General features: G+C 36.3%; 4 protein-coding genes across 11 annotated transcripts; 2 read left to right on the forward strand and 2 right to left on the reverse strand.

Annotated features, from left to right (window-relative positions):
• Positions 1-940: 940 nt before the first annotated feature.
• LOC18102464 (splicing factor U2af large subunit B) lies at positions 941-9,870 on the forward strand. Of its 4 annotated transcripts, XR_002983926.2 has the most exons (11): positions 942-1,201; positions 1,834-3,280; positions 3,380-3,517; positions 6,516-6,587; positions 7,557-7,598; positions 7,802-7,891; positions 8,087-8,194; positions 8,292-8,384; positions 8,517-8,596; positions 8,689-9,496; positions 9,601-9,870. XR_002983926.2 is itself a non-coding variant. In XM_024609369.2 (10 exons), the coding sequence occupies exons 2-10, from the start codon at positions 1,874-1,876 to the stop codon at positions 9,416-9,418; spliced, it is 2,760 nt and encodes a 919-aa protein (XP_024465137.1). In that variant the 5' UTR covers positions 941-1,201; positions 1,862-1,873; the 3' UTR covers positions 9,419-9,870. The 4 variants fall into 4 exon arrangements, 3 of the variants coding, with proteins under 3 accessions (XP_024465137.1, XP_024465138.1, XP_024465136.1); XM_024609369.2 differs by having other exon boundaries at positions 941-1,201; positions 1,862-3,280; positions 8,689-9,870; XM_024609370.2 differs by having other exon boundaries at positions 1,725-3,280; positions 8,689-9,870.
• Positions 9,871-10,687: 817 nt separating this feature from the next.
• On the forward strand, positions 10,688-11,641 carry LOC7475408 (50S ribosomal protein L28, chloroplastic). The gene is made up of 2 exons (XM_002315538.4): positions 10,688-11,024; positions 11,291-11,641. Exons 1-2 carry the CDS (start codon positions 10,796-10,798, stop codon positions 11,521-11,523), a joined length of 462 nt encoding a protein of 153 aa, XP_002315574.2. The 5' UTR covers positions 10,688-10,795; the 3' UTR covers positions 11,524-11,641.
• Positions 11,642-12,476: 835 nt separating this feature from the next.
• On the reverse strand, positions 12,477-17,013 carry LOC7475407 (uncharacterized). The gene is made up of 11 exons (XM_002314455.4): positions 16,905-17,013; positions 16,750-16,810; positions 16,082-16,236; positions 15,360-15,641; positions 14,992-15,121; positions 14,180-14,284; positions 13,971-14,073; positions 13,766-13,891; positions 13,255-13,448; positions 12,935-13,029; positions 12,477-12,747 (listed from the first exon to the last, which is right to left on the reverse strand). The coding sequence occupies exons 2-10, from the start codon at positions 16,800-16,802 to the stop codon at positions 12,939-12,941; spliced, it is 1,239 nt and encodes a 412-aa protein (XP_002314491.4). The 5' UTR covers positions 16,803-16,810; positions 16,905-17,013; the 3' UTR covers positions 12,477-12,747; positions 12,935-12,938.
• A 2,142-nt stretch (positions 17,014-19,155) lies between these two features.
• Positions 19,156-24,946, reverse strand: LOC7459976 (protein NPGR2). Of its 5 annotated transcripts, none has more exons than XM_024611158.2 (6): positions 24,675-24,946; positions 23,779-24,044; positions 22,920-23,172; positions 21,185-22,401; positions 20,077-20,227; positions 19,156-19,603 (listed from the first exon to the last, which is right to left on the reverse strand). In XM_024611158.2, the coding sequence occupies exons 2-6, from the start codon at positions 24,028-24,030 to the stop codon at positions 19,287-19,289; spliced, it is 2,190 nt and encodes a 729-aa protein (XP_024466926.2). In that variant the 5' UTR covers positions 24,031-24,044; positions 24,675-24,946; the 3' UTR covers positions 19,156-19,286. The 5 variants fall into 5 exon arrangements, with proteins under 5 accessions (XP_024466926.2, XP_024466925.2, XP_024466927.2 ...); XM_024611157.2 differs by having other exon boundaries at positions 23,779-24,385; XM_024611159.2 differs by lacking the exon at positions 24,675-24,946 and adding an exon at positions 24,386-24,601.
• Between the last annotated feature and the right edge of the window lie 263 nt (positions 24,947-25,209).

Raw genomic sequence — 25,209 nt, forward strand, 5'->3', positions numbered from 1 at the left:
TGTTTGCTTCCCATGTGTCTATTAAAGCATCCTCCTCCTCCTCCTAAGTATTCTTAGGTATCACATAAGTTTCACTAACATATCCTCACATCTTTTTCCCCTTAAAAAAATTTCTCATGACATAACTCTAGTATGAATGATTCTTTTCATCCAACCACACACTCACAAACTGAAGCGAATCATCTTTTTCAATAGTCATAATCAACAAACAAAGAAAACCATAATGCAAAAGCAGCGAAAGACAAAATACCAGATTGTAGAAACTGAACAGATATTGTAGAAACTAAATAGATAACAAATTACAGAAACTGAAGGGAAGATGAAATATCAAATTTGCAAAAGTTGAAGGAAAGACAAAATACCAGATTTACAGAAACTAAACAAATATCACTTAAAAAAAAATTATGTTTAAAATTAAGTCTTGTTTTATAAAATCAACTCTGATACCATGTTAAAGTAATTCAAATTAACATAAAAGAAATACGAACATAAGAGATAAGGAGATTAAAATTCTCATTAATCTGTTTATTCTAAGTTCTTGTGTTAACGTAAATACAAAGAGATTATATATAGGTTGAACTGAAAATACTATTCTATCCTTAATAAATAAAACTAAATAAATATATTATTTAACAGCATCAACCGTTTTTGATATTCATAAAACCCCTCTAATTTTGGCATCCATAATACTATCATTCTATAGATAACTCACTCTTTTATGCCATTATCAATTTATGTTATTTTACAAAGAATTGAATTCAGAAATTGCATTTGTTAGAAATAAATTAAATTCATTTTTTCTCAATTGTTCTAGATGGTTTGCTAAGAGCTTAAAGATTTAAATATTGCAACATTAAAAGAAAAGGAAAGAAAATTGAAAATATATCGTTGTAATATCGACGACACGAGGCAACATATGGGGGGCGTGTCATTCATGAGAAATCAACAAGGGGGGGAAGGGGATACTAATAGGTCGTCGTCTCGTCGTTGTATTTTTCATTTTTTGGGCTCCTAATCTTAAACTGCAAATATATGGTGTTTGTTCGTGGCCATCATCTACCTTAGGTCTCTTCTATCTCCTCCGCACAACTCTCATCTCCTCCTACTTGTAGGCTGTAACTAAGCATACTTAACTATTTCCTCCGCCTCCGCCTCCAATTCGCCATTCTCCGACTTCTCCACTCCGCTAACTGCCTTTTAGGTACGACTCGAAACAAACCTTCTTGCAGTATATTTAATTTAACTTATTTTTCTATTATCTAGACTGAATACTGTTTTGTTCTAGAAACAAACTTAATCAAGGTGAGTTTAGTGTAGGAATTTTAAGCAAGTTTTTCGAAAGGTGATTTGATTCTTTGTTAAAACACATGCATTAGTGACTAATATTAGGAATAATCTGTGTGTTATTTTCAGATTTATTGGAAGTATCTTCATTCTCCGTTAAACCTGTATGTATCTGGAAGATTTTTGATATAATGCCCAACAGTAGTTAATGTGTTAGGCTTCATGGATTTTTCGGGTGTCCCACTGAAAAATAGTATGATAAATGGATGCATAATGTTAGGTGCCTACCTCAGAGTTGTTACTTGGTATTGAACCTGTAATCTCCCTCCCTGTTATTGTTTTGTCCCAATCTGTTGTCAGAAGGGTTTCAATTGTTAAAACACATGGATTAGCGACTAATACTTGCTTTATGGTGGTGCATATCTTTCCTCTGGGCTCAGGATAGTTATAGAGCGACTGTTTTACTAACAGCCAGAGTTTCACTGGCTTTTCTGCATGCTGCACGATTTTCTTACTTCAAGGCATGCGCTTTTTTCCATGCTCTCCTAGGGCTGCAGAATTCACTGTTTTTAGTTAGTTCGTATCAGGCATGATGAGCAGATCCAGTCGGCATAAAGACAAGTATGGAAGAAGTAGTGAGATGTCTCAAGATCACCAGTATGAAGGAACTGCTGCACGGACTAGACCGTTCAGCTTTGATGAGATTATGTCTATAAGGAAAAACAAGAAAGCATCTGAAATTTTGGAAGGAGAATTAAAAGATATATTAGGAGGTGTTATTAATGAGAAAGCTTCTGATCATAGATCTGAAAGGGGTAATGGCCACAATGAAGAATCTTCAACTGGTCTCCGACAGCACTTGTCAGAGGAACATGGCAAGGCGAGTTACAGAAAAAAAGAAGATAATGTTTCCATGAAGGAGGATTATATAGCCAAAGGCAGAGATAGGGATGTTCGAGATTCAGAAACAAAATCAAAGGCCAAAATGAACGAAGATATGAGAACTGAAGTTAAAGAAAAGACTAATGAAAAAATTCATGACAGGAGAAAAGGTGATAAGCGGCCAAGCAATATTTCTGAAAGCGAAGCTGTGAAGAAGCATTCAAGAGAGGTGCAGAAAGATAGACATGTGGACAAAAGTAGAGGAAAATCTGAAAGAGAAAGAAAGGAAAAATACAGGAATGGTATTGATGATAAAAGTAGAGACAGGAATGCTGCAAAGAAACATGATTTAGGAAAAGGGCATCATTTAGAAACTTCTGAGAGAAAGGAAAGGAAGGAATCTTCAAAATCTCATCATGAAGAATTAAGGCTGAAAAGGAGACGATCAAGGAGCCGAGAGCACGAGGACAGAAATAGAAGGTCTATTTCACTCTCACCAAGGGCTCACAAACGTGGTTCTTATCACAAAAGAGAACATGTGGAATTGTCCTCGCATTCTGTCAAAGAAAGGTCTGGACGACAACAATCTGATGCTGAAAATAACCAACTTACAAACAGTAGTTCTAGTAGGCATCAGAGGAGACATGGTGGCTTTGCAAGTGGGCTTGGTGGCTATTCACCAAGGAAGAGAAAAACTGAGGCCGCTATTAAGACTCCTTCCCCAGCTAAACGCTCACCAGAGAAGAAAAGTGCTAAATGGGACCTTGCACCAGAAGAAACAAACAATGTCTTTCCTGCTGTGATTCTCTCTAATTTTCAATCACCAAACCAAACTGCTTCTTCAAATATACATGAAGTGGTCAGTGCTGTTCCTGTTGTTTCAGCTCCAATGAAGCCTCTTTCCGGGGTTTCACTCAGTTCTTTGTCAACCGCTATGAAAGTCGCCACTGAATCCATTCAACTTACACAAGCGACCCATCCTATAAGGAGGCTTTATATGGAGAACATTCCAGCTTCAGCCTCAGAGAAAGCTGTGATGGACTGTCTTAATAACTTTTTGATTTCTTCAGGCGTCCATCATATCCAAGGAACCCAACCATGTATAAGCTGCATTGTAAGTTTCTAATTTGTATTTGAATAATGTCCATGTTATTCGTATCAAGTGTATGGTAACAATTGGGTTGTGGCATGTCTTACCATATTTTATCTGCAGAGGCAAAAAGAAAAGGGCCAAGCTCTTGTGGAATTTCTGACTCCAGAGGATGCTTCAGCAGCTCTCTCTTTTGATGGCTGTTCCTTCTCAGGCTCCATTATCAAAGTCAGACGGCCCAAAGACTTTATTGAAGTGGCAGTAAGAATGACCATCCTCCATTTCTTTTAAAGTTTAATAGCTTTGCACTAATCTTTAGGATTTCTTGTTTTTCTGGCTTATTCATGGTGTGCTATTGTTTGGAATTTTTTGGTATTGTATATTTTGAAGTTAACTGGTCTGTCTGGATGCCTAGAAATAGATTTGATCTATTTCAATCATTTCTTTTCCCTGTTTCTCTTTGGTGATGATTTGTTTTTATGTCAGTTGTCTGTCCACTAGAATTTCTAACTTTAATCTAATTGCTGCAAGTTCTTATGATGTATATATCTGTGTATTTTGGAGCTCTATTTTTCTCAAGTCATATAGTACATCAATTCCTATGTCTAGTCAATCGGAAACCTTATCAGTTGCAAGAGATAGTTTTATTAGCTAAAAGGAAATGACAGTAGAAAAGCCAAGTTCTCTGTAATCTGGTCCAGCCTGCATGGTGATCAGAATCAAATCTTAAGACAAGATTCATATTTTCCTAAATTACTTTGAAGTGAGTCCTGAAGGAGGAGTGCTGCAGTGGTGAGCTCGGTTTAGGCCAGTGTGCTGTTTAAAAAGATATTAAGGCGTGACCTTTTAGATGATTGATTGCAAGCTATTGTTGTTCTTTCAGAGTAATTGAGAAAGATGGATTTTTATGACTAGGGTTTGATATATATATATATATATGGCATGTATTTATTCACATTAGATTTAGGCTTAAAATGTCAGGTTATGATTCTACTAGTTAATCTTGTCTGCAAATTATTTACCTGCTCCTGAACAATCATTTTGCAAGAATGGTATTATTTCTTTGTAAATGGGTGTTTTATAACAATCACTTTGCAAGAATGGTATTATTTCTTTGCAAATGGGTGTTTTACCAAGTCAACAACTTATAAAGTTTGGTTGCATTGGTTAACAAGAGAATGAATTCAATGCATCTAACTGTTTGTAAAATATTGCACAGAAAATTAGTTATAACTTACATAATGCAGCTACTGATCAGAAAGAGAGGTTTTGGCATTTATCATAACTCCTGTGACAGTTTTGCTCTCAGATGCATTACCTGCTCTTGAACCTACAATTCATTATTGTGTATTTGTTGTATGCATTTAGTATTTTATTGATCTTTTGTATCTAAAGGCTTTCAAAAAGACGAAGTTTAATGCAACTATCAATGGTCAATCTATTTGTAGGCCAAATAATATTGGGTTTACCAAGAAAGAGGTGGCTCCTGATGTGAAGTTATTACTCTCTTATTCTCCCCATCATTTATAAATGGGGAGTTGTAACACTTGCAGTTACTCTTTTTGACTGTTTTGGTTAAAATTATAGCATAATCTTGGAGTATACTTGCTTCCTCTCACATGCACATGGGTCTCACTTATGACAACTACCAACAGATCCCACATGCATGTGAGAGAGGAGCATGCTTCCATGGTACAGTGATGTGAGCTTGTTCTGTATGGAATTGCAGCAGTTTGCAGTTCACTGGGTATCAGTGCTATCAACTAGTGGACTGTATTCTGGAAACTATTTTGAGGTGTGTGCCTTGAATATAAGACCATCCTTAAAAGTTTCTGTGCTACTCGTATAAAAGTATGTATTTAGATAAAATGAACCCTTGTGTCATACACAAATACCAAACACAGGAGCTATACTTTATGGAGTTGTCTAGTTCAGGATTTTGTGGTTTTGGTATATTCAAAATTGTGGGTCATGGAAGATTTCTTAGTCCTTATCATATAGGCGAGGGCCTCATTATTGTGAGATCTTGCATGATTTTGTCATTGGTTTTCATAGACTCCTTAGATTTTGCTAGCTCTGTGGAAGCAAAGCAAGATTGTCCACAAATTTAACATAGGAACTGTTTCTGTAACTTCACAAACTTTATATTGCACATGGAATATTCTGTTTGCCTAGTTACATGAGATTTATTCTGACTGTCATGTTGGAATCTCTTAAATAGGATGTTTATATTGGGTGTGTGATATTTCACGTACTGGATGGTGATGAAGCTGTCTCCTAAATAAGAAGATATCCAGGTGTAGTGACGAGTTTGATGGTGCTTCTTTCTCTGGCATTGGTTTTGGGCTACTGATCTAGGCTGCTCAAACAGTAATTTTTTCGTCTAAGGAAATGCAGTGCTGTATGTTATGTATTTAATGTGCTAATTCAATAATGCTTTAAGGTGTATATATATAGGATAGTTCTGTCATTCTCTGTTATCAACTCTGAATTTTCCCAGCATATTTACTTACATTATAATTTGAGTGGCATGATGTTGTCTGCTAAATATTCTCCTCATAACATTGGCATGGTTTTGCACATTCTTTTATTGATGTTAATTTCTCTTCTTTAAGTTCAATTCTGTATATTTCTTGTCTTAACAGAAATTTAGAGAAAACACGAGAGATATGGTTAAAATTTGTTTATTGAAGGGATCAATAAGATCTAACGATTTGAAGTTCATAGTTTTGACTAAAAGGATATTTCCTTTCATCGAGTAACTTTTTTGATGTTCTTGTATCATTATTTCTCTTTATGTTAATTCTGGCATCATGTCTGCCCTAGATGAAAGCAGGGCTGATGACATAATTGGTTTGCTCTATGTTTGCTGGAAACAAACCAATATGCAGGTTCAATCTTGATCTCACAGTACTGTTTCTGTGGCATACACAGTCTCTCACCTTGATTATCAATGCATTTGAACTTTTTTAGGGATATAAGCCTTTTGATCATGGAATTGGTACTGTAAAACAGAAACTCATTCACATTTGGTGTTATTAAATTAGAATATACAGATTATATTTTATTTATTGCCTCATATCCCTCAGTTTTCACGAAATCTGTTTGATTTTATACTCGTTGCTTGAATTTGTGTATTGTAAACAGAAGCTATTTTTTTGTTCAATTGATGCTTTCAGTTTCTTCTTTGCTTTTTCTGAGGTATATTGTGGTTATTATCCATGTAGCAGGTTTTCAGACAGTTGCTATTTTCATGCAGACTGGTGAACTAGAAAAATCAGCAGCTGCAATTGATGCAATTGGTGATATTGTTAAGGATTCACCTCACAAGGTGTGCACCATCATCCTTCTAACTGATTTTTGTGTTTACTTTAACTTCCAGTTAGCCAGGTATATTTTGGTTCTCTGGCATGAACAAAAAGCTAGGGTTTTTATTTCCTCTTTCTTATAACTTTTTTTTTTAATTTAATTGTGAACCTCGAGTGGCAATTTTCAGTTTGTATGTGTTTCCAATGGAAGTTCAAGAAATTCCTTGTTAATAACATTAACTGATGAACATAAATTTTTCTTTGTTTCCCCCACCTCTTTCCTTTTCTTATATTGAAAAGATGATTTTCAGCATTCACAGAAAAATGCTTTCTTCTACCACATGGGTGAGACAAATTTCAGGAGTTAGTGACCACATGGGGAGGGACAGGGGAACTTTTTTTATTGTGAACTGGCAGTTGCAATAGAATTTGGAAATAGTAAAAGCCATGGAACATAGGATAGCCTTGATGTTGCAAGTGTGCTAAAACTAAAAAGGAATTTGATGACTAGAATATAATGGTTTGTGGATGGCCAACATCACTCTGGCTGCTTGACTAGGCTGTTTTTAAGGTGAAAGTGGAGGTCCCAATATAATTTAATTGCAGTGAATTGTTTTACTCATAAAATAGCTTGTGCTTAAACCCCTATTCACCGCTGCTCTTGCTAAGCTAGTAGCATAACTGATAAAACAACTGGTGTGTAGCTGAGACTTGAGACTTTACAGGGTGAAACTGATTTAGCCATGCTTTTATTTTTGTCCTTCAGTTGTAGACCTGAAAGGAACTGTTCCTTGCTTTTATCCACATGTAATCACCACCTCCTTTGTGTTTATTTCTTATTATTTTTACTGGTTGGATTTTCATTATTATTAAATGTAATTTTATCTTGTAGTGAGTCTCTATTGCTCGTATCTAGTTACCTGTTATGCTACTTGCTCTGATTTATATTTACAATCTTGTGCTTATTTTTCTGTTTTGAGTTATTTGTGCAGATTTTCATTGGTGGAATTTCAAAGGTTCTTTCTTCTAAAATGGTAATTTGACTCTGAAATTTTCAATTCTTTGTGTATAGTGTTCCTTCAGAGAATGGCCTCTAGGGTTCCTGCATTCCCATACACTCCATCTCTCTCTCCAAAATTCCTGCACCCTTTCCGCCTTCCATATCCTTTATTTTATTTGCATTTCTCCAATTTCCTCGGTTCTGTAAGTGACAACGATGTTCTTGCTGCTTTTATAGCTCATGGAGATTGCTAGTGCCTTTGGACCTCTGAAGGCATACCAGTTTGAGAATAGTAAAGATCCTGATGAGCCATTTGCCTTCCTAGAGGTAACATAGCATATTTGTGCTGTTGCTTACATTTGCTTCAAGAGAGGCATACCACTGTGATGTTAGAACACTTAGGGTTCTCCTTTACGTGAATTTTACTGTGCTTCCTTGTTCATTATTGTTTTCTTTGTAACTTAATCCTCCCTTTCTCCTGAGCTTGACTGTCAAAGAACTCATCTATACTCTTGATATCAGTATGCAGACGAATCGGTTACTTTCAAGGCTTGTGCGGGTCTCAATGGTATGAAGTTAGGAGGGCAAGTAATAACTGCCATTCAAGCTGTTCCAAATGCATCCTCCTCGGTAGTTCCTCACCACCCTGATTTCTCTACTGAAAATTTAATATCAACTCTATGCATTGCATGGTGATGGGAACTGACATAGAAGCACCACATTTTAGGGAAGTGATGGAAATTCACAATTTGGCCAGATCTCTCAGCATGCAAAGGCACTTCTTGAGAAGCCTACAGAAGTCTTAAAGCTTAAAAATGTGGTATGGTATTATGTTTCTTGGTATATATTATTTTGGTAATTCTTTCATGTTTCTATATTTAAACTTTATTTTGGATTGATATTTTTTCTTAACTATCTATTTTATCCTTGTCCTTTTCTCAATATTAAATAGTTTGATTCAGAAAGCCTTTCATCCCTATCTAACACGGAAGTTGAAGAAGTATTGGAAGATGTGCGTTTAGAGTGTGCCAGGTACTAGTAAACGAATTTTTCATTATTGCTTTTTAACTTGATAGTAATTTGAATCATGGTTTGGAATATATGTTCACCTCTCAAACCTGCAGGTTTGGCTCTGTTAAATCCATTAATGTTGTCAAGTATGCTGCAATTACCATATCCACTTCAAAATCATGCGAATTCAATGATGATACGGTATCTGCTGAAGCTACACAAAGCTTAGGCTGTGATGGAACAAATCCTAAAACAAGGAACATCAGAGGATCTATTGACCAAAAGTTTATGGAAGGCAACGGCATTGGTGATGATAAACCAGCAAGTGATGTCATGGAGGATGAGCCATGCCAACCAGGTCAGGTTGACAGTGATATGGCTGTTCAAGACTTAGCATGCAAGAGTTCATCTGATTCTCAAGAACCCCCTCAAGATGTGTCAGACAGCAATGTTGACAAGGTCACTGATGACATTGAAATTGAGGAAGTCGATGTGGAAAACAAATCAACAGCTGGAGAAGATTTGAATTTGAAGGAGGTGGGAGATAACAAATTAATGGCTGGAGAAGAGTTGAATCTGGAGGAAGTCAGTGGAGATGTTGAAAAGGCTATTGTGAATGATAGCATGGAAATGAAACCAAATTCTATTGAGAAGGGAGATTGCAAGGAACAGGATTGTAATCTTGGACTCATTTTTGAGCGGGGATGTGTTTTTGTGGAGTTCAGAAGAACAGAAGCCGCATGCATGGCAGCGCATTGTTTACATGGAAGGTTATTTGATGACCGTGCTGTGGTGGTGGAATATTTTCCTCTTGATATTTACCTTGCCAGATTCCCGAAGTGATTGTTTTAGTAGATGCCATGAACTAATGGGAAAACCACGTGCATGCAGAGTGACGAGGGGATTTTCTGTTCATGCCTGGTAAAACACCCACCCTTTTTGACATTTGGAGCAGTGTTGAACCTTTGTTTAATCTCAACCTTTTTCCATATGACATGTCGGAGAACATGTTTTTTGAACTGCAGGGAAACTTGCAAAATGCTGAAATCATAGTCACTGGTTGGAGTTTGAAAGTTTGAGGATCTGGGCTGGTCTGAACTAGGTTGATCTACTGAATTGATCATTCACGTAATGGGGCTAGTAGAGTTACATACATGAAGGATAAGGCTGAAAGAGACATTTGCTAATGTAATATTTTCCTTTCTTGCATATGCAACAAGTACGTTGAAGGTCAAGGGTTCAACTCCTAATTCCAAAGTGGGATGATAATTCATCTAGTAAATGCTTGCGATACAGGAGGGATGCTTATTGCCATAGTTTTGGTTCCTGTTTTCCAAGGTACCCTTCCCTCCCAGAAAACTAAAAAAGAAGAAAAAGAAGAAGAGGAATTTAGGGTTTGTGTAGTGTCATTTGTGGTTTTCCCTACGAAAAGCTTGTTTGTACGAGCAACATGTTACCAAAACTTTCAAGAGCCTCATTCTTAAAATTACACTTGTTTTTCTGTAGAAGTAAAAATTTGGCAATTTGGCAACTGGTTACAGGTTCTTATTTCTGTAGAAGTAAAAATCAAAACAATTAAGCTCTATGTTTTTGCTTCTGTTTTGAACAAAAACAGAAACCTTAATCTAATTAGATTGTTGGACCAAAGCATAATGAAATTTAATGATATTATCAATATAATTGATCGGTTTTCATTGGAAAATAAATACAATAATGACATAACAATTCAATCAATCATGTTTCTTAGTTCATCATATAATTTTAGCTATTAAAGGAGTATATCCTCTCTCTTTGTTTTTTGGCTTCCATTGTTCTTCCTTTTCTTTTTTTATATAGAAAAAAAAATATTTTTTAAATTAACACCAAAAAAATACTAATTTTATGATTTTTTTTTATCATTTCTTTGTTTTGTAATTTTGTTGATAGATAGATGTATGATAATATATTTAATATTGCCGAACGTATGAATTTCATAGCACTATGAGGCCATTTTTAAGGCCCTGTGTAGCCCAGCCCGAGTGATCAGGTTGATGGTTCCTAACCCAGCCCAACCTAACCCAAGAGAATACACACACCGTCCATCAAATACGAAAAGGAATGAAAAACAAGAGGCCTCAAATGAAGTAGCTGCTGCTGCTGCTCAATACATGTTATCCGTTTCTGCCAATTTGAGAGAAGATAACAAGCAATAAACAAAAGGAAACACAGAAGAAGAAGACAATGGCAACAACAGCAATAGGGGTAGGGGTTGGGGTTGGAGGAGGAGTGTTGCTTGGAAACAGTATATGCTTCCGCAAAACACAGCAGCTTTCTATTTCGAAGACTAGTCTGGTTTCGGTTTCAGAGATAGGGTTTGTTACTTCCCAGTTGAGTGGCATCAGAATTTCCTACAACCCACCAAAACCACTCTCCGCTCCTTTCTCTCCCGCTCTCCAACCTGTCATCGCCCGTAAAATTTCCTCTCTTTCTCTTGTTTTCGTTTGTTCTAGATTATTTAATAAAAGTTTTGATTTGTTTTCATAGACATGGCCTTTTATTTTTTTCTTGGATTAAACCCAGCATTGCTAATGTCTGATACGGGGCAGAGCTAGTCCTTGCTTATTTGATTTTTGTTCTTCATGTACATCGGACTCGGTTGGTGCTTGCTATATTACAGCGGTTTAGATTTTGATTAATTCTGTTATGTGATTCGTTTTTTTCATTTATTTTTGGCAGGTAGAATTTGTCCCTTCACCGGGAAGAAAGCAAACAGGGCAAACAAAGTTTCCTTTTCAAACCACAAGACCAAGAAGTTGCAGTTTGTCAACTTGCAGTACAAGAGGGTGTGGTGGGAAGCTGGCAAACGCTATGTCAAGCTGCGATTGTCGACCAAAGCGTTAAAGACTATAGAAAAGAACGGACTGGATGCTGTTGCTAAGAAGGCTGGCATAGATCTTCGCAAAAAGTAATAAATTGGGCCTTATGGTTTTGTTTCCAGTTGATGGTATATTTTGGTTTTCTGTTATTCATCCCCTGTCTTGTTGAATTCTTCCCTGAAATCAGTGATATCATCTTTACATCTCACAAGCTGGCAATTTCTCTTTATTCATGTGCTCGGGCTTTTCATTTGTCTAAAATGGTATTGATTCCTCTATCAGGAAAGGCAGAATAGTTTCACATAATCCTAGTTGTAGATTATATTAGTGTTCTTGAAATTTTCAGAATAGGTTCTCAAATTTCAGGCTAGATTGTTCTTCCTTTTCTCTTTCCAGTGCTCAAGCATTTTGCCATCATTGGAAGTGGATGGATGAATGATTGCTTTAATTTTGAAAAAGAAAGCAATCTAGGTGCGAGTATTTTTAGCAACATTTCGGACTAGATGTCGTGATATCCAATCGATGCGATCCAGACTCATCGAGCCATGGCCAGATATCTTTTCTGGTCATGTAATATCCAAATCCAGCCATGTGCTCCCGTTCCATTCCCATACAGGTAGCGGTGTGGAGAAGCAACTTAACCGAGAAAAGAGCACCCAAGAGATAGAGGGAGGAACCCTGAAAAAGAAATGCTGAATGGAAATAAAACGAAAATTTGATCCCATCTCATGTTTGCACTTGAGCATCAGTTTCCTTCTAGCAAGCTTCTCATGACACCATTACATCTTATACAAGGTAAGAGTTTTGCGAGAGCGTGCGAGCATCACCCTCTTCTACGACAATTCACCAGTACAGAGTTGACAGGGTATCAAAATGAAGTCATTCTGAGAGTATTTGATGCCTCTAAGTACTGCACGAGCAGCTCAATAATCCCAAAATTGCAATACCGAAACTAATGCTTTTGTTGGGTTAATTATAAAGTACACTGTTCTCAGCCGATAGATCTCACTTTTTTAGAGTTTGAAACTTCGGTTTTGCAGGTAGTCACTTCTCTACCAAAAACTTTCGTGCAGCAACACTGTATTGCTATATTTTAAATCTGTTGGCACATATTTTGCCAAATGGAAAGAAATCTATTCAGGTTCCTTTTTGTCAAGCAATTAGTATCATCGTCAAGAGCCAAGAGAAAAGGAAAAGAACGAAGAAAAAAACCTAAATTTTGAATGCTATTTTTTTCTTCGGGTAAAGAAACCTGATTAGGCTATCATTTCAGTTCTCACAGTCCACTAAAAGTCTGCATCAAGATCTCAGCCATGCCTGCAAAAGTAGAAATACCAGGTGGTCAATTTCAGTAAACACAAGAAACGATATTGTTATTTTAGAATCTGGTAAACAACAAAAACATCTTGAAAACTTCTCCACAGCCTTCGCAAGTAACTTATCCAGCACAAAACAGGATATATATAAAAAAAAAAACCTTATCCTACATGGAAAGAAAACTCACCCTTTCAAGAAGTGGTTTTCTTTGGCAGATTCACATCGTCAGCAGAGTAATAATCAGCAATGAGCCGGTGCATGAATGACGGGTTATATCCTCCTCTGCAGCGTAAAGAATGACCAGGACGTAAAAACCCACACAAGCCATTAAGTTTCTAATAATAAGAGCACAAAATAGTTACGGTTAAAAGAATGAAACTGTACAACAGACAATCCAGTTAAACTTTTGCCAATTTGTTTCATAATGGTGATAATTGAAGATAGAGAAGCTAATTTCCCAAGAAAAAGAAGAACAAGCTTGCTTCCTAACACTTAGAATGGTCGTACATGTCGGTAATGAAAAGACTGACAAGCTCTGGTGAAACATAATCAAATGCAGGATTGACAACATTAAGTAGAGGATTGCCGCTGCCAATGCTGAAGTCCATGCAATCTGAGAATTCCCCGTATTGCAAGAGTTCTGATGGACATCTCATTTCATTTAGCAAGACTTGTGGGTTTTGTGGATATAACGGACACAGCTGCCAGATAAATAAGACAGCATCAGCAACAAAAAGCAAACAGGTAGTATCAGAGTCAAAGCAAAAGTCGTAAGGATTGAGAATTTGCAGGACAGTTTTGAGCATGAACACACAGATATGCATTGATTTTGTATGGATTGTTACCATTTGGACAGTTTCATGTGAAGGCTTCAGACTTGCTCTTCTATAAAGCGAGAAGCTTTGCGATATTAAATTTTTTTTTCCAAATTTTTGATGCTTTAGCAGATCAAGGAATACTACTGGAAAATCTCCAAAGAATACATGTTCTATCCAATAGGATGTTTTTGTCAGCATACCTTATGAGTACCAGCAACCACAACAAATGGAACAGCATGCTTCCTGGCAGCAAGTGCAACCATGTTCAACCCAACAGGACCTAAGACGCCACCATTAGCCATCACGGCATGAACTCCAACTACAACCTTTACCAGAAGTCCCAATTTTAGGCAACTAAATTATATTCATCAATGAAAGAGCAAGGCATTTGAAGTTGGCAATTACCATGTTCACTCGAGAAATCATTGCAAAAACTGCAGAATCAGTAATCAGTGTAGTCTGTAAGCCTCTTGCTACGAGGTCTTTTGCAAGGGCATGCCCCTGATACCTAATTTATAGAAATGAATCATTAGAGAAAGGGGAATTAAATACTCAATGAAGGGAGTGAGGCGGGAGACTATTTTTGCTGCTTTGACGTTAAGATTTCTACATACTTTGGAGCTCCTTCAGCAACAAAAACCCGAAATGATCTTTTCTCTTTTGCAGCACATAGGAATTCCCTCACAGTTCTTGAACGACCAAAAGTTAAAATAATCTCACTGAAAATTATTAGAAATAGTTAAAAATAATGCAAACATTAAAGGGCTGTGACAAATATACGCAGGCAAGATTGTTAAGCGAGGAGAAATTCAGGCTAAAGAAATACATATAAGACCAGTTATTAACATAAAAAGTTAAAACGAATAAGCAAACGAGATCTCTTTAAGATTACACTCTTTTAGAGGCTTTAAGATGCACTGTCAGCCTATCTAATGACTCAAGTTTCAGGGTACTTTTGCAGCATTGTATTGGAAAATATCAAACAGATTTCTCAGTGTTACCATATGTACTACTTGTTCAAGCACTGAAACCCAGGGAAGTAACCAAGGGCACTTAAAATCTGATAAAATGAAGAATCAGAAATTCAATCTACGAGACCGAAATCCCCTTTATGGGGGCAATGCTATACAAAGTGCGATGATATAATGAATCAAACAAGAAGGTAAGCAATACAATCTTCTGAAAGATGAAATGAGAACATCTGACTTGCAACTAGCAAGTTTATCATTCATTTTATGCTTCCATATTAGATCTTGGAAACCTTAAATAAACTGGTTAGAACCGGATTATGTAACTTCTTATGCCCAGACCCAGAGTGTCTAAAGCAAAATAGTTGAAATCAATATCATTGGGAGGAAAAAGTCTAAAGGTAATAATGTGAAGCATCTTGAGATAGAAAATGATATTAAGTGGTGATGATATATACTTTTGATGAATAAGCTCCACTGCATGTTCTGCAATCTGTTCGTGGCAACTGTTTATATCTTCGATGAGTTCATTAACTGCCCGTATCACATCATGCTTCAATTTCCAGATCTCTGTGTTTCTATCGGCTGCTGCAAGGGATAACATGCCATTAGACACCAAAACCCAAAAATGCTTTGAAGTGAATGCTGCTTTTGCTAGAGACCATTGTATTTCTCTCTGATAAATGAGGTTCGGCAAAATTGAAAACATTTTCATACTTGAAATCTGTAATTATCGAACATAGAATAATATTGGGAAAATGTTCAAGGCAGAAAAAAATATATGTGGGGGATTTTGAACCTAAGCTTTAAGCATATAGCAGCTTACATTTTCCTTTTCCTTCGAAAGAATCTCCAATATAGGAAGAGTGGTGAGCTATTGCCGAATCAGGTGTGCGGTCAAGAAGGGAATGCAATGAAGGGGGGCGCGATGGAGGTCCTGCAGCAACAGCAGCCACATTTTGAGCTCGGAAATCTTTATGTTCAGCAGTATCCCTGTTATCACCGCCAGCAGATGATACCAGTCCTCTAAGAGCATTTGTCGCAACTGAAAAATCCTCCTCTCTAATTACGTGCAGAACACGCTTTACAATGTTCCCAACAGCAAGCTCTGCAATGCCGTTCATACAACATTTTCATTATAAATATACCAAAGACGACCTGATAAGCTACCACATAACTTCCGACCTTTGAAGTTGTGCTGGATAACAATTAGAGTGTTTATTACTCGCAACTTTAAGTTTGGGGCCGGGGATCATGTTATTTTTATAGTTTATAGTGCCTAATCCCCACTCTTAAAGTGACAAGGGAGCTCTTCAATTGTCCTGAGCTTTCCACCAGCTCACTTCTTATATTCATCTATGCCTATAAACCAATATGGATTCCTAAAGGAAGAAAAATATTCTTGATTGTAGAGGAATGGAATTCAAAACCTGTACTTTTCTTTCAGAAGTCCACAAAAGGCATCATCGAGACCACAATTCATCTTTTTAATCACTTCTATCTCAACAAACCCGATGAGGAATTTACAGAAGAAAACTGTAAGCATACCAACAGGATTGGCAGCAACGAGCTGCTCCCCCACACTTTTTACAGCTTCAATGAGAGTTTCAGCCTGGTTGGTTTGTGGCACCTTCAGCTGGGATATGACTGACCGAAGCAACTCCGCTGTCAGAAGAGCAGTTGCCTGTGAACCCTCCACCTTCCTGCCACCACAGAGATAAAAGAAAAAAAAAACATTTAACAAAGAAAGAGAACTTTTTTTTTTGGATTAGCACAGGTATCCGAGCTAAGGCCCGACTAACTTTGCCCAAGTCTGATGATCTATGGAATTGTTTGTACCTAACAAGAGTCTAACATGGAATTTTAAAAGGGAACATTCTGTCGAGTCTCAACTCTTCTCCGCTAGGCTACATATTACATCATAAGTATTCATGTCCAAGAACAACCTAATTAAAGTTCAACATACGCTGTAGTTCCTCACAAATATCATCAAAAACGTCAAAATCACCACAAATTCATGCATGCATATACGAGCCTGTGACCTATGATACATGCCAAAACCAGGGATGATAAAAATAACCCTTCCTAAAATGTATATGTACATCACATTAGTACTGTTAAACAAATTTATGTGATAAAGAGTATCACATTCGTGTGTAATAATAATAATAATAATAATAAAAGCACATAGAAATTAAAGACAAAGTTGAACTCACCGTTTTCTAAGCTTGGTGACAAGCTCGTTCACAAGAATTTGAGTGCCTGGCATGTTTAGGCCTGAATCACGAAATTAATAAGAAATATGTTTTTAGACATGTAAAGGAAAAAAACAAAACATCGAAACTGATTGAAAGTACTTAAGTGCATGCACCTGTACTTAAAACCCTAAAAGATAATAAAAGAAAATAGTCTTAGGGTTTTCGACGAGGAGACTTTGAATTTTGAAGTAGGGTTTAAGAATCTCAATCCTCTATTCCCCCTTTTTTTTTTAATTACGATTTCTTTTAATTGCTTGAACTTAACATAAAAGATCCCGACTTTTCCTAGCAAAAATAGGAATAGCCTAATTCCTCTAAATAAATCTAAATTAGTTTCCTAAATCGTTACAATTCGTTGCATTTCTTTCCGTTTTTGTTTTTTCTTAAAGTAAAACGTTATTTAATTTGTGGGCACAACTTACAATATAGTTATTTGCTGGCAAACCGGACCGCACAGAGCGCTCATAAATCATATTTTGTATATTTTATTAATTATAATTATAATTTAAATGAATCAAAACCAAATATTTAAAAAACAAATTACGCTTCAAAAAAATAAAACACATGTATTGGTTGAGTTAAATTCATAAATTAGAGGAGAGTGGGAATTTTTTTATTAATTACACCATAGATTAAAAAACTATCAAATGTATATAATCAACATTTTTTTGAATAAAACTATAATTAATGTGTATTAAAGAAGGGTAACAATATATTTATTACATATTATAAATCTGATTGGGTTAATTTTTTCGGCAGAATATCAGACCATGATTAATTTGTGCTCGATAATAGCTTATAAACAATTAACATTTCTATATTGCATCAAATAATGAATATCAAATTGATAAATCAATGAAAAACTTGAATATTAAATTAAAAAATAAATTACTTCTAAGAAATTATTGCAATATTTAGATCAATTGCAGTGAAGAAAATCTCTTTAAGAATAATTTCTAGTGTATATTAAAGATGTAATAAGAAAAATATTTAAATATCTCTAGATCGAGAGATTTCAATAAAAAAATTATTTTTATCACTTTGTTATTGTTTTATGTGTTTTTTACACTTTAATTTCAATATAAGAACAATTGCAGTGTATTTGAAGTTTTGTAAGAATATTAACATACTTTTAAGGAAAATAAACCAAAAATAATATAATAAATTTGTATAGGATAAATAAAACACAGGTACTACTTTCAGAATCTAATAATAATCCAAATTATAAATTAAAAAAAAAAACTTGCTATAAAAAATAACCAAAAACTAAAAACATCAAGAAGAAGAAGAAGAAGAAGAAGAAAAAGAAGAAGAAGAAGAAATGGATCTAGTGCATCCTGGCCCACATGCCACAGTTTGGGCCAAGCTTGGGAAGCCCATGCGTGTTTTTCTTCTCTTTTCTTTCTGTAAGAGAAACCAAGGAGTCAAGGACCGTAGCCGGCCGCTCCTTGTTTCCGATGATGCTTCGATCGTGAAAAAATAGAGGCCACCACCCAATGTGCATCCATTGTTTCCAGCCAAGAACCTCTTGAACTCACCCTAACAACCTTCATAAATCTTTTCAACATTTTTCCAAAATTGAAATCAAAGTCTTGAAATGAAAATATATCCCAGCTACGATATCTTCATTTTCCGGCCATGAACGACTCTTTCATGGACACCCATTAATGCAGCTCATTCATTCGACCTTTTCAACATCCCTTTTTACTAGAAAAGCCATCTCCATCAGCTTTTATCTCTTGCTTTCAATAAAAAAATCTTATCACCATTCACAAACGAGAGACTACTCTAATCTCTCCTTGCAATTGGATGCTTTTTTTAAACTCAAGCTCTCCCAAGAACATATTTGAGCCCATGTCCTCCTTATATTTGTGAGTTTACTGTCATCAGATAGGTTCGTTAATCATTGGTGTGTAGGCCATAGATTTGACAACATTATGTTAATACAACGAAAATATTTACAATTGTTGGGATTTATTCTTGTTTTATAGCCATGTGTATAACCCTCACGCCAGCTTTTGTGACCGAGAATTCTTTCTTTCCTGATCTCGAAGTGCTTCTAACTGAAAAGAATTTGCTTGGAGAATGAATCCCCACCTGAGTTTTTTTGGTTAGTAGAAAAAGGTTTGAACTTGAGACCTCTTAAGGTAAAAAGATATCGATTGAGATACAGCTTATCAGCACATGAGTTTGTTTCCATTCACCAACTTCATCATCCCGAAAGTTCAAATTCAATATGTTTCTCTTGAATTAAATCCCCAAGTGCAGAAACATTAATAATAAATATAATTACTTCCTTCCACTACCATAAGCTGAATTAATTTGAAGTTAAATATTACAAAAAAAAAAAAATGGGGCTTAAACTTACAAATATAGCAAATCATTTCTTAAAAAAGATTTCCAATTCATTGAAGCATGTCAAACAAGTACTTTTGAGTAACAACACAAATCTACATATGGATTTACGGAGAGAAATGTACTTCAAGATCAGGCAGTCATCTGAAGGACTCAACTGGTGCAGAATCTTCCAGAAACGCTGCAGCCTCGAAGCATTCGGCTGCCTCAAGTGCTGATGCACTGGGATCAGCCTTGTAGAGTAGTCCAAGGTTGTACCATGCAGAATGGTTTGCTTTGTCAAGTCGAATAGCATCAGTGAGAAAGCTTCTGATAATTGGTATTGATTGACTACCAAGTCGCCTGAGGACACAGGCAGTGGATACCAAGCTTGGGACATGGTTGGGTTCCGCATCTAATGCTGCCTTGAATGCTTTCAGAGCCTCTTGATGCAAGCCCTTTGCTTCATAGAGTAAACCTAACATGATCACCATTTTGTTTTTATATATATCAATATATTAGGAAGATCTGGCAGAAATTTATTCATATTTTGCTGCAGAACGACTTAAAGCAACTGTTTATATATATATTTTTTTAATTTGGTACCCTAAACCTAAAACTCTTAGGCAAGGAAAATGACATGATATGCCTGCAACCAACATAAACGACTAAAATTGAACTTCCAAGATGAGTTTTCCACATTATAGATTCAATTCCATAGTTTTAAGCAATCTTACATTTTGGAGCCATTCCCTAGCATCATCCCGCAAGCTTATTACCAGACATCAAAAAACTGAGCTGACAGGAGCTAATGAGCAGAAAAGGGAACCACTCCTCCAGTTAAACTAGACAGCTTATATATTATATGTAGCTTCATGTGCATGCATGTACCAACCCAAACACAAAGACATAATGAAGGTGAGAGTGCATCATTTTTTAACATCTACTCACCTGTGGAGTGCCATCTTGAAGCAGAATAAGGGCTGAGAGTCTTTGATTTTGAAAGGCAGACCTCAGCATCCCGCCACTGTGACAAACTTGTGTACACATTAGCCAGATCGTGCCATGTTTCCATTTCCAAACTCCAGCTGTTTCTCTGATTCTGTAGATTTATGTTTATATGTATATGTATATGTACGGGAAAATGATTTAGATAAAACATATTTGTGCTATTCAATACTACTATTTTGCCTCAGCACAGGCTTCATGGGTTCAAACCCAAACTTTAGTTCTTTTCACCTCTCACAGCAATGGTAGAACCCAAAAGCTTTTCAAATCATATAGACTTTGGGATGAGAATAGCTGGTCCTAGAAAGCTCATCAGAATTAGGTTATTCACCAGACAAAAATTTCCACAAAAATTTCCCATGAAAACTTTATAAAACATGGTAAGTCCAACTCTCATCTCAAGGTTGAAAAACATAAATTCTTCGTAAACTATTGCAAGTACTGCTCATGATACCATAAATCTATTTCTGGTTTCACAATATAGTTAAACTACGATTACTTTTAGGAAATTTGACAGATTTTAATATATATATATATATATAATTCCATTGACATTCAAACGCACTTTTGTATTTTGAAGACTGTAAATATTTATAGATAATTTGTGCATTATAAAAGAAATACAAAATTTATGAAGCCAACAGTACTCATTCAAAAATTTAAATCTATTTTCTTCAAAACTACTCTTGAAAAGATCAAACAAGGTTCCTGGTGATATTACATTCAAACAACTATATTATGGATTCTAGAGATTAACAGCAAGGAAAGTTAACTTTCAAATCATCATACTTCATGAGAGTTAAAAGTAAAGATCAAATCATCATACGAGCAAACCCTTGTTTTCATTAAAACAATTTCCCGGTGCATATTCAATTCAGAAAAAATAAATTGTATATGCTTTGAAAAGATTATGCTCAAAGATTAAGACAGAGTTCCCCCTTTTTTTTTAAGTGTTGACTTTTCTGGTTGGTGAAAAATTAGCAATTTAAACGTCCTAACACATGTTTTCTCAGAGTGTCACTGGAACAGGTGTGTAAATCAGTCCACATACCTTCGCAAGCTTCTTCCCAGCACCTAAGCTTTTAGTTTGAATTTGGATGATAGCAAGAAGACGAGTGTAGGTCTCTATGGCCTTCTTTAATTGCCCCTGTGCAATCTGGAGTTTAGCTTTTGTCCGCAGCAGTTCCCCTTGATCCCACTTCCCAGTTTGATCTAGAGCAGCATTGATTACATTCTCTGCGTCAACAAACCGTTTTTGAGCTGACAATATTCGAGCCAAAAGGATATAACTTCTAACACTAGACCCAGCCTCCAGTTTCAAAAGCTGCTTCGCATGGTAAAGGGCAGCATCCAACTTTCTCTGCTCAGCATTTTCTAGACTGAGATGGAATATGATAGATGGATCTCTTTCTATCATCATTTTTTCAGCACTTTCCAGCATCTCAAGTGCTTCACTTTGTTTTGAAATTCTCTCAGAATCAGAAGCAACTGATCTGGATTGAGTTGACAGTAAAATACCCTGTAAGCAGTTTGCAACACTTTCCATCTGGTTGCATCTACCACACAACTCAGAAAGCGCCCTGGAAGCATAACTTATCCCTTCTTCCACGCAAACCGTATTCTTTGCGCAAATGTTTGAAGCCAATAATAATTCCAAAACACAGTCTGGGTTTCCTCTGTTAAACAGCAAATTCCTCAGAAGATTCAAAGCAATCATTTCCTCACCCTCTCCATGATAACAGAGAGCGAGAATGCTATATCTTTCTCTCCTTTCCATGATCCCTGGAAGCAACTCTTCCACCTGATGGGCCAGTGCTCTCTGTTCCCCTGAAATAGATAGTGCAAAAGAAAGGTGATACATGATTGTCGGGTCCCACTCAATCTTTTTGACAGCAAATTTTCTTAATAGAATTAATAACAGAAGAATAGCCTCTTCTATATTGTTTCTTGGTACAAAAGATCCGTCCACCTGTGAACGGAGATTAGGAGGACTTGCATCGCTACCACTATACAACAGAAAAACGGCAAGTTCCTTTTCTATCTTAGATGTGGTCTCTGTATCCAGATTCCAATAATATAGGAGAGCCCGGCGGTACGACAAGATAGCTTCTTGGGGAGACCCAGTGAGTTTCCATAACTCTGGAAGCAGTTCAACAGCTTTGTTTAGAATATCCTGTAGTTTACAATCTGCAGAAACACTTTCTGGTATGCCTTCTGGCAATGCAGTCTCAATAGTGTCCAAAATCACTTTGCATGATTGCGCAGCTTCTGCAAACGTAGGTCAGGAAGGAAAGTTAGCCATACAGAAAAAAATAATATATACATTAATTGCATACAGCAATCTAAATTCCTTTATCTCATATTTTCTTCATTTGCATCACCGTGTGCATGTGCTCATGCTATGGGTACTTCTAAACGTGCATCAAATAACTTGCTGCATAAACAACAATAACCCACAGAGAAAACTTGGGCACAATAGTTATAAGAACCAGGCAACATATATGACTGCTTGATATATGCCATCCTTTTCTCTTATAACAAGGAAAAGTGCCTCTACAATTATTTATTTTTTATATTTGGATCAACTCAATAATTGAATATCCACGCAAACTGAATTCCAAGAAGCCTGCTGCTCACTGACAGTCCTGCCACCGCAGGGTCCTAAGAGTGATACGCCAACCAGTGGCTCTCCAGAATCAAACCACAGCATTTCCATCCCAAAGTTTCATCTGCACCCAACTAAAGATAATATAAAATGGAAAACCAAAAAAGATGCAAAAATTTACCTTCAAACTGTCCAAGACCCTGCAACGATTTTACTTTGAGAAAAATAGCTTCGAGAAGTAAGCTAATAGCATGCATAGACATGGGAGGGGCAGCATCACTTTGAGAACGACGTCGATTTTGTTCACATCTTCTAGAAAGGGAGAGTTTTATTTTAGAGCTCACAGAAGCAATGTCAATTCCCTCAAACACTTGAAGTGCTGCCTCTATATTTCCCTTTTGATACTCAAGCCTTCCCAATAATGCTCTAGCTTCCTATAAAATTAGATGGCCGCTTAGCTTCATGAAGTATTGTGAAGTTACACTATAAAATTCAACAAAAACACGAATTTTGATGAAGTGCAGCAAGCTGTGTCAAGTAAAACAGAAACAAAGCATCAAATCTTATAAATGAGACCTACGAAAAATGCAAGCCTCTGGTGAAAGCCCCAAATAGACTCTACCTTTCCTCTCTCCTAATACTTCTTTGATTGACGCCTCCATAGTTTGACCTTGAATGGGGTCAAAACATTATATGCTTCATCTCCAAACACAGGCATGTGCGCACGCACAATATGCTAACCCCAAAATGGTTATCCTATGGTTTCATTCACGGCAAAATGAAATTTTATTTGACCACCATAACGTATAAGGAAATCCCTGTATCCACGCCTAAGAGGTGCAAAACAGATAAATTCCGGGTCGCAGGTAACAGTTCATTGCGTAGCCTTTTCCATTGTCTTCTTTACAGATTCAACATGAAGAATTATACATTTATTAACTCTTTTACTGTTCAATTTAAAGATTCCTTCAAGTGGCCGTGATCACCATAAGTGTTTCCATTAAATTCTGTTTGAGGGGGAGAAGATATAATTCTTTTACCTCATAGTTGAGATAACCACTCTCACGAAGGGATGACTCTGCTTCTTCAATGTTGCTATTCTCAACCTTTGTATCTACCCCAGCAGCTTGAGATGAATAACTGACTGAGTAGTCCCGAGTTGCCAAGGACTCTGAAGAGGAAGCCATGTCATCTAATCGTAGCTGCTCCCCAGAACGTATGCACTTCATCATCTTCCACAATTTCCCTCTAACGCCAAGTCCCCACCTTTTTATCCAATTCTTAAGTCTCATAATGTTTCATTACCCTTGATATTGTTCCAAAACAAGATCAAGATCAAGATCAAAACCCCTTGAGAAACTTAAAACAACAAAATAACCATGCTCTAATTACATGCCATGTAATTCTAGGATCATGGAAAAAATGGAAGTGTCTGAATCTGTGATCTCTCAAATATATTGAATCGATAGGTTTTTCTTAACAATCAAATGAAATCTACATTGCCGTCCTAATAAACCATGACTAAAACTGAACAAGAATAAACCCAAAATACAATCTTTGTAAGAACTTAGTGCTTCTCGACACATTTCAAGCCCTTAAAACCAAAAAAAAATAAAAAACGTAGAGTTCAAGCATCCGAATGATCACCTGAAAAGAAAAAAACAGCCAGTATCTTTCAATTCTACTTCACCAAAACCGACCACGTCAATAAACCACCCAGACCTCAGCACCCCACAAGCTAAGGAAAAGTAAGAAGGAAGTAAAAAGCTAAAAAACAAGAAAAGTCCAGCTAAATCCAGATGAACTATATGCACCGGAAAATCAACAAAGAGAGCATGATTGGAAAGGAAGGTAAAATGGGAAAGTAATATAAACTCATTACCATATGGACAAAGAAAACAGCTGGGATCAGAACAATCATCCAAAAGAAAAGTACCTTTCATGGAAAAAAAGCACTGACTGAGCCCACAACACATCAAAACCTTCACAGTGCATCTCCGCAATTTCTACCTCTCCTTCTTTTTTTTCTTCTTATTTTCTTAACGTCTTTTCCCTTCTCTCTGTAGCGTAGAATTCAATTTCTTTTAAGTTAATTTATCTTGAGAACGTTTTCTTAGTATTAATTGTTGAAGTTTCAGACAGTAGAGAAGGTATGTATGTGCGTTGAAGTATGAAATCAGAGTCTGACGCTACTATATTCTTTGTTTCAAAGGTGTGTGAACACAGATAAGCTTTTGAAACAGAATTAAAGTTTAGACAAACTCAATTTAGCCCCTAGTTATTACTTTGTTACCAATCGAGTCTCAAAACTTTTATTTTTATTGATTTCATCCTAAATGTAATAAAAATTGGATAATATCATCTCTCTTTCATCCAAATTTAGCTATAATCAAAATATTTCGTCCAATTGTTTGTCTGAGTGCTTTCATTTAAAATATCAAAATAAATCCCAATTCATTGTCAAGAACAAT

This window comes from Populus trichocarpa, chromosome 10 (genome assembly GCF_000002775.5).
Source record: "Populus trichocarpa isolate Nisqually-1 chromosome 10, P.trichocarpa_v4.1, whole genome shotgun sequence".
Classification (NCBI taxonomy): domain Eukaryota; kingdom Viridiplantae; phylum Streptophyta; class Magnoliopsida; order Malpighiales; family Salicaceae; genus Populus; species Populus trichocarpa.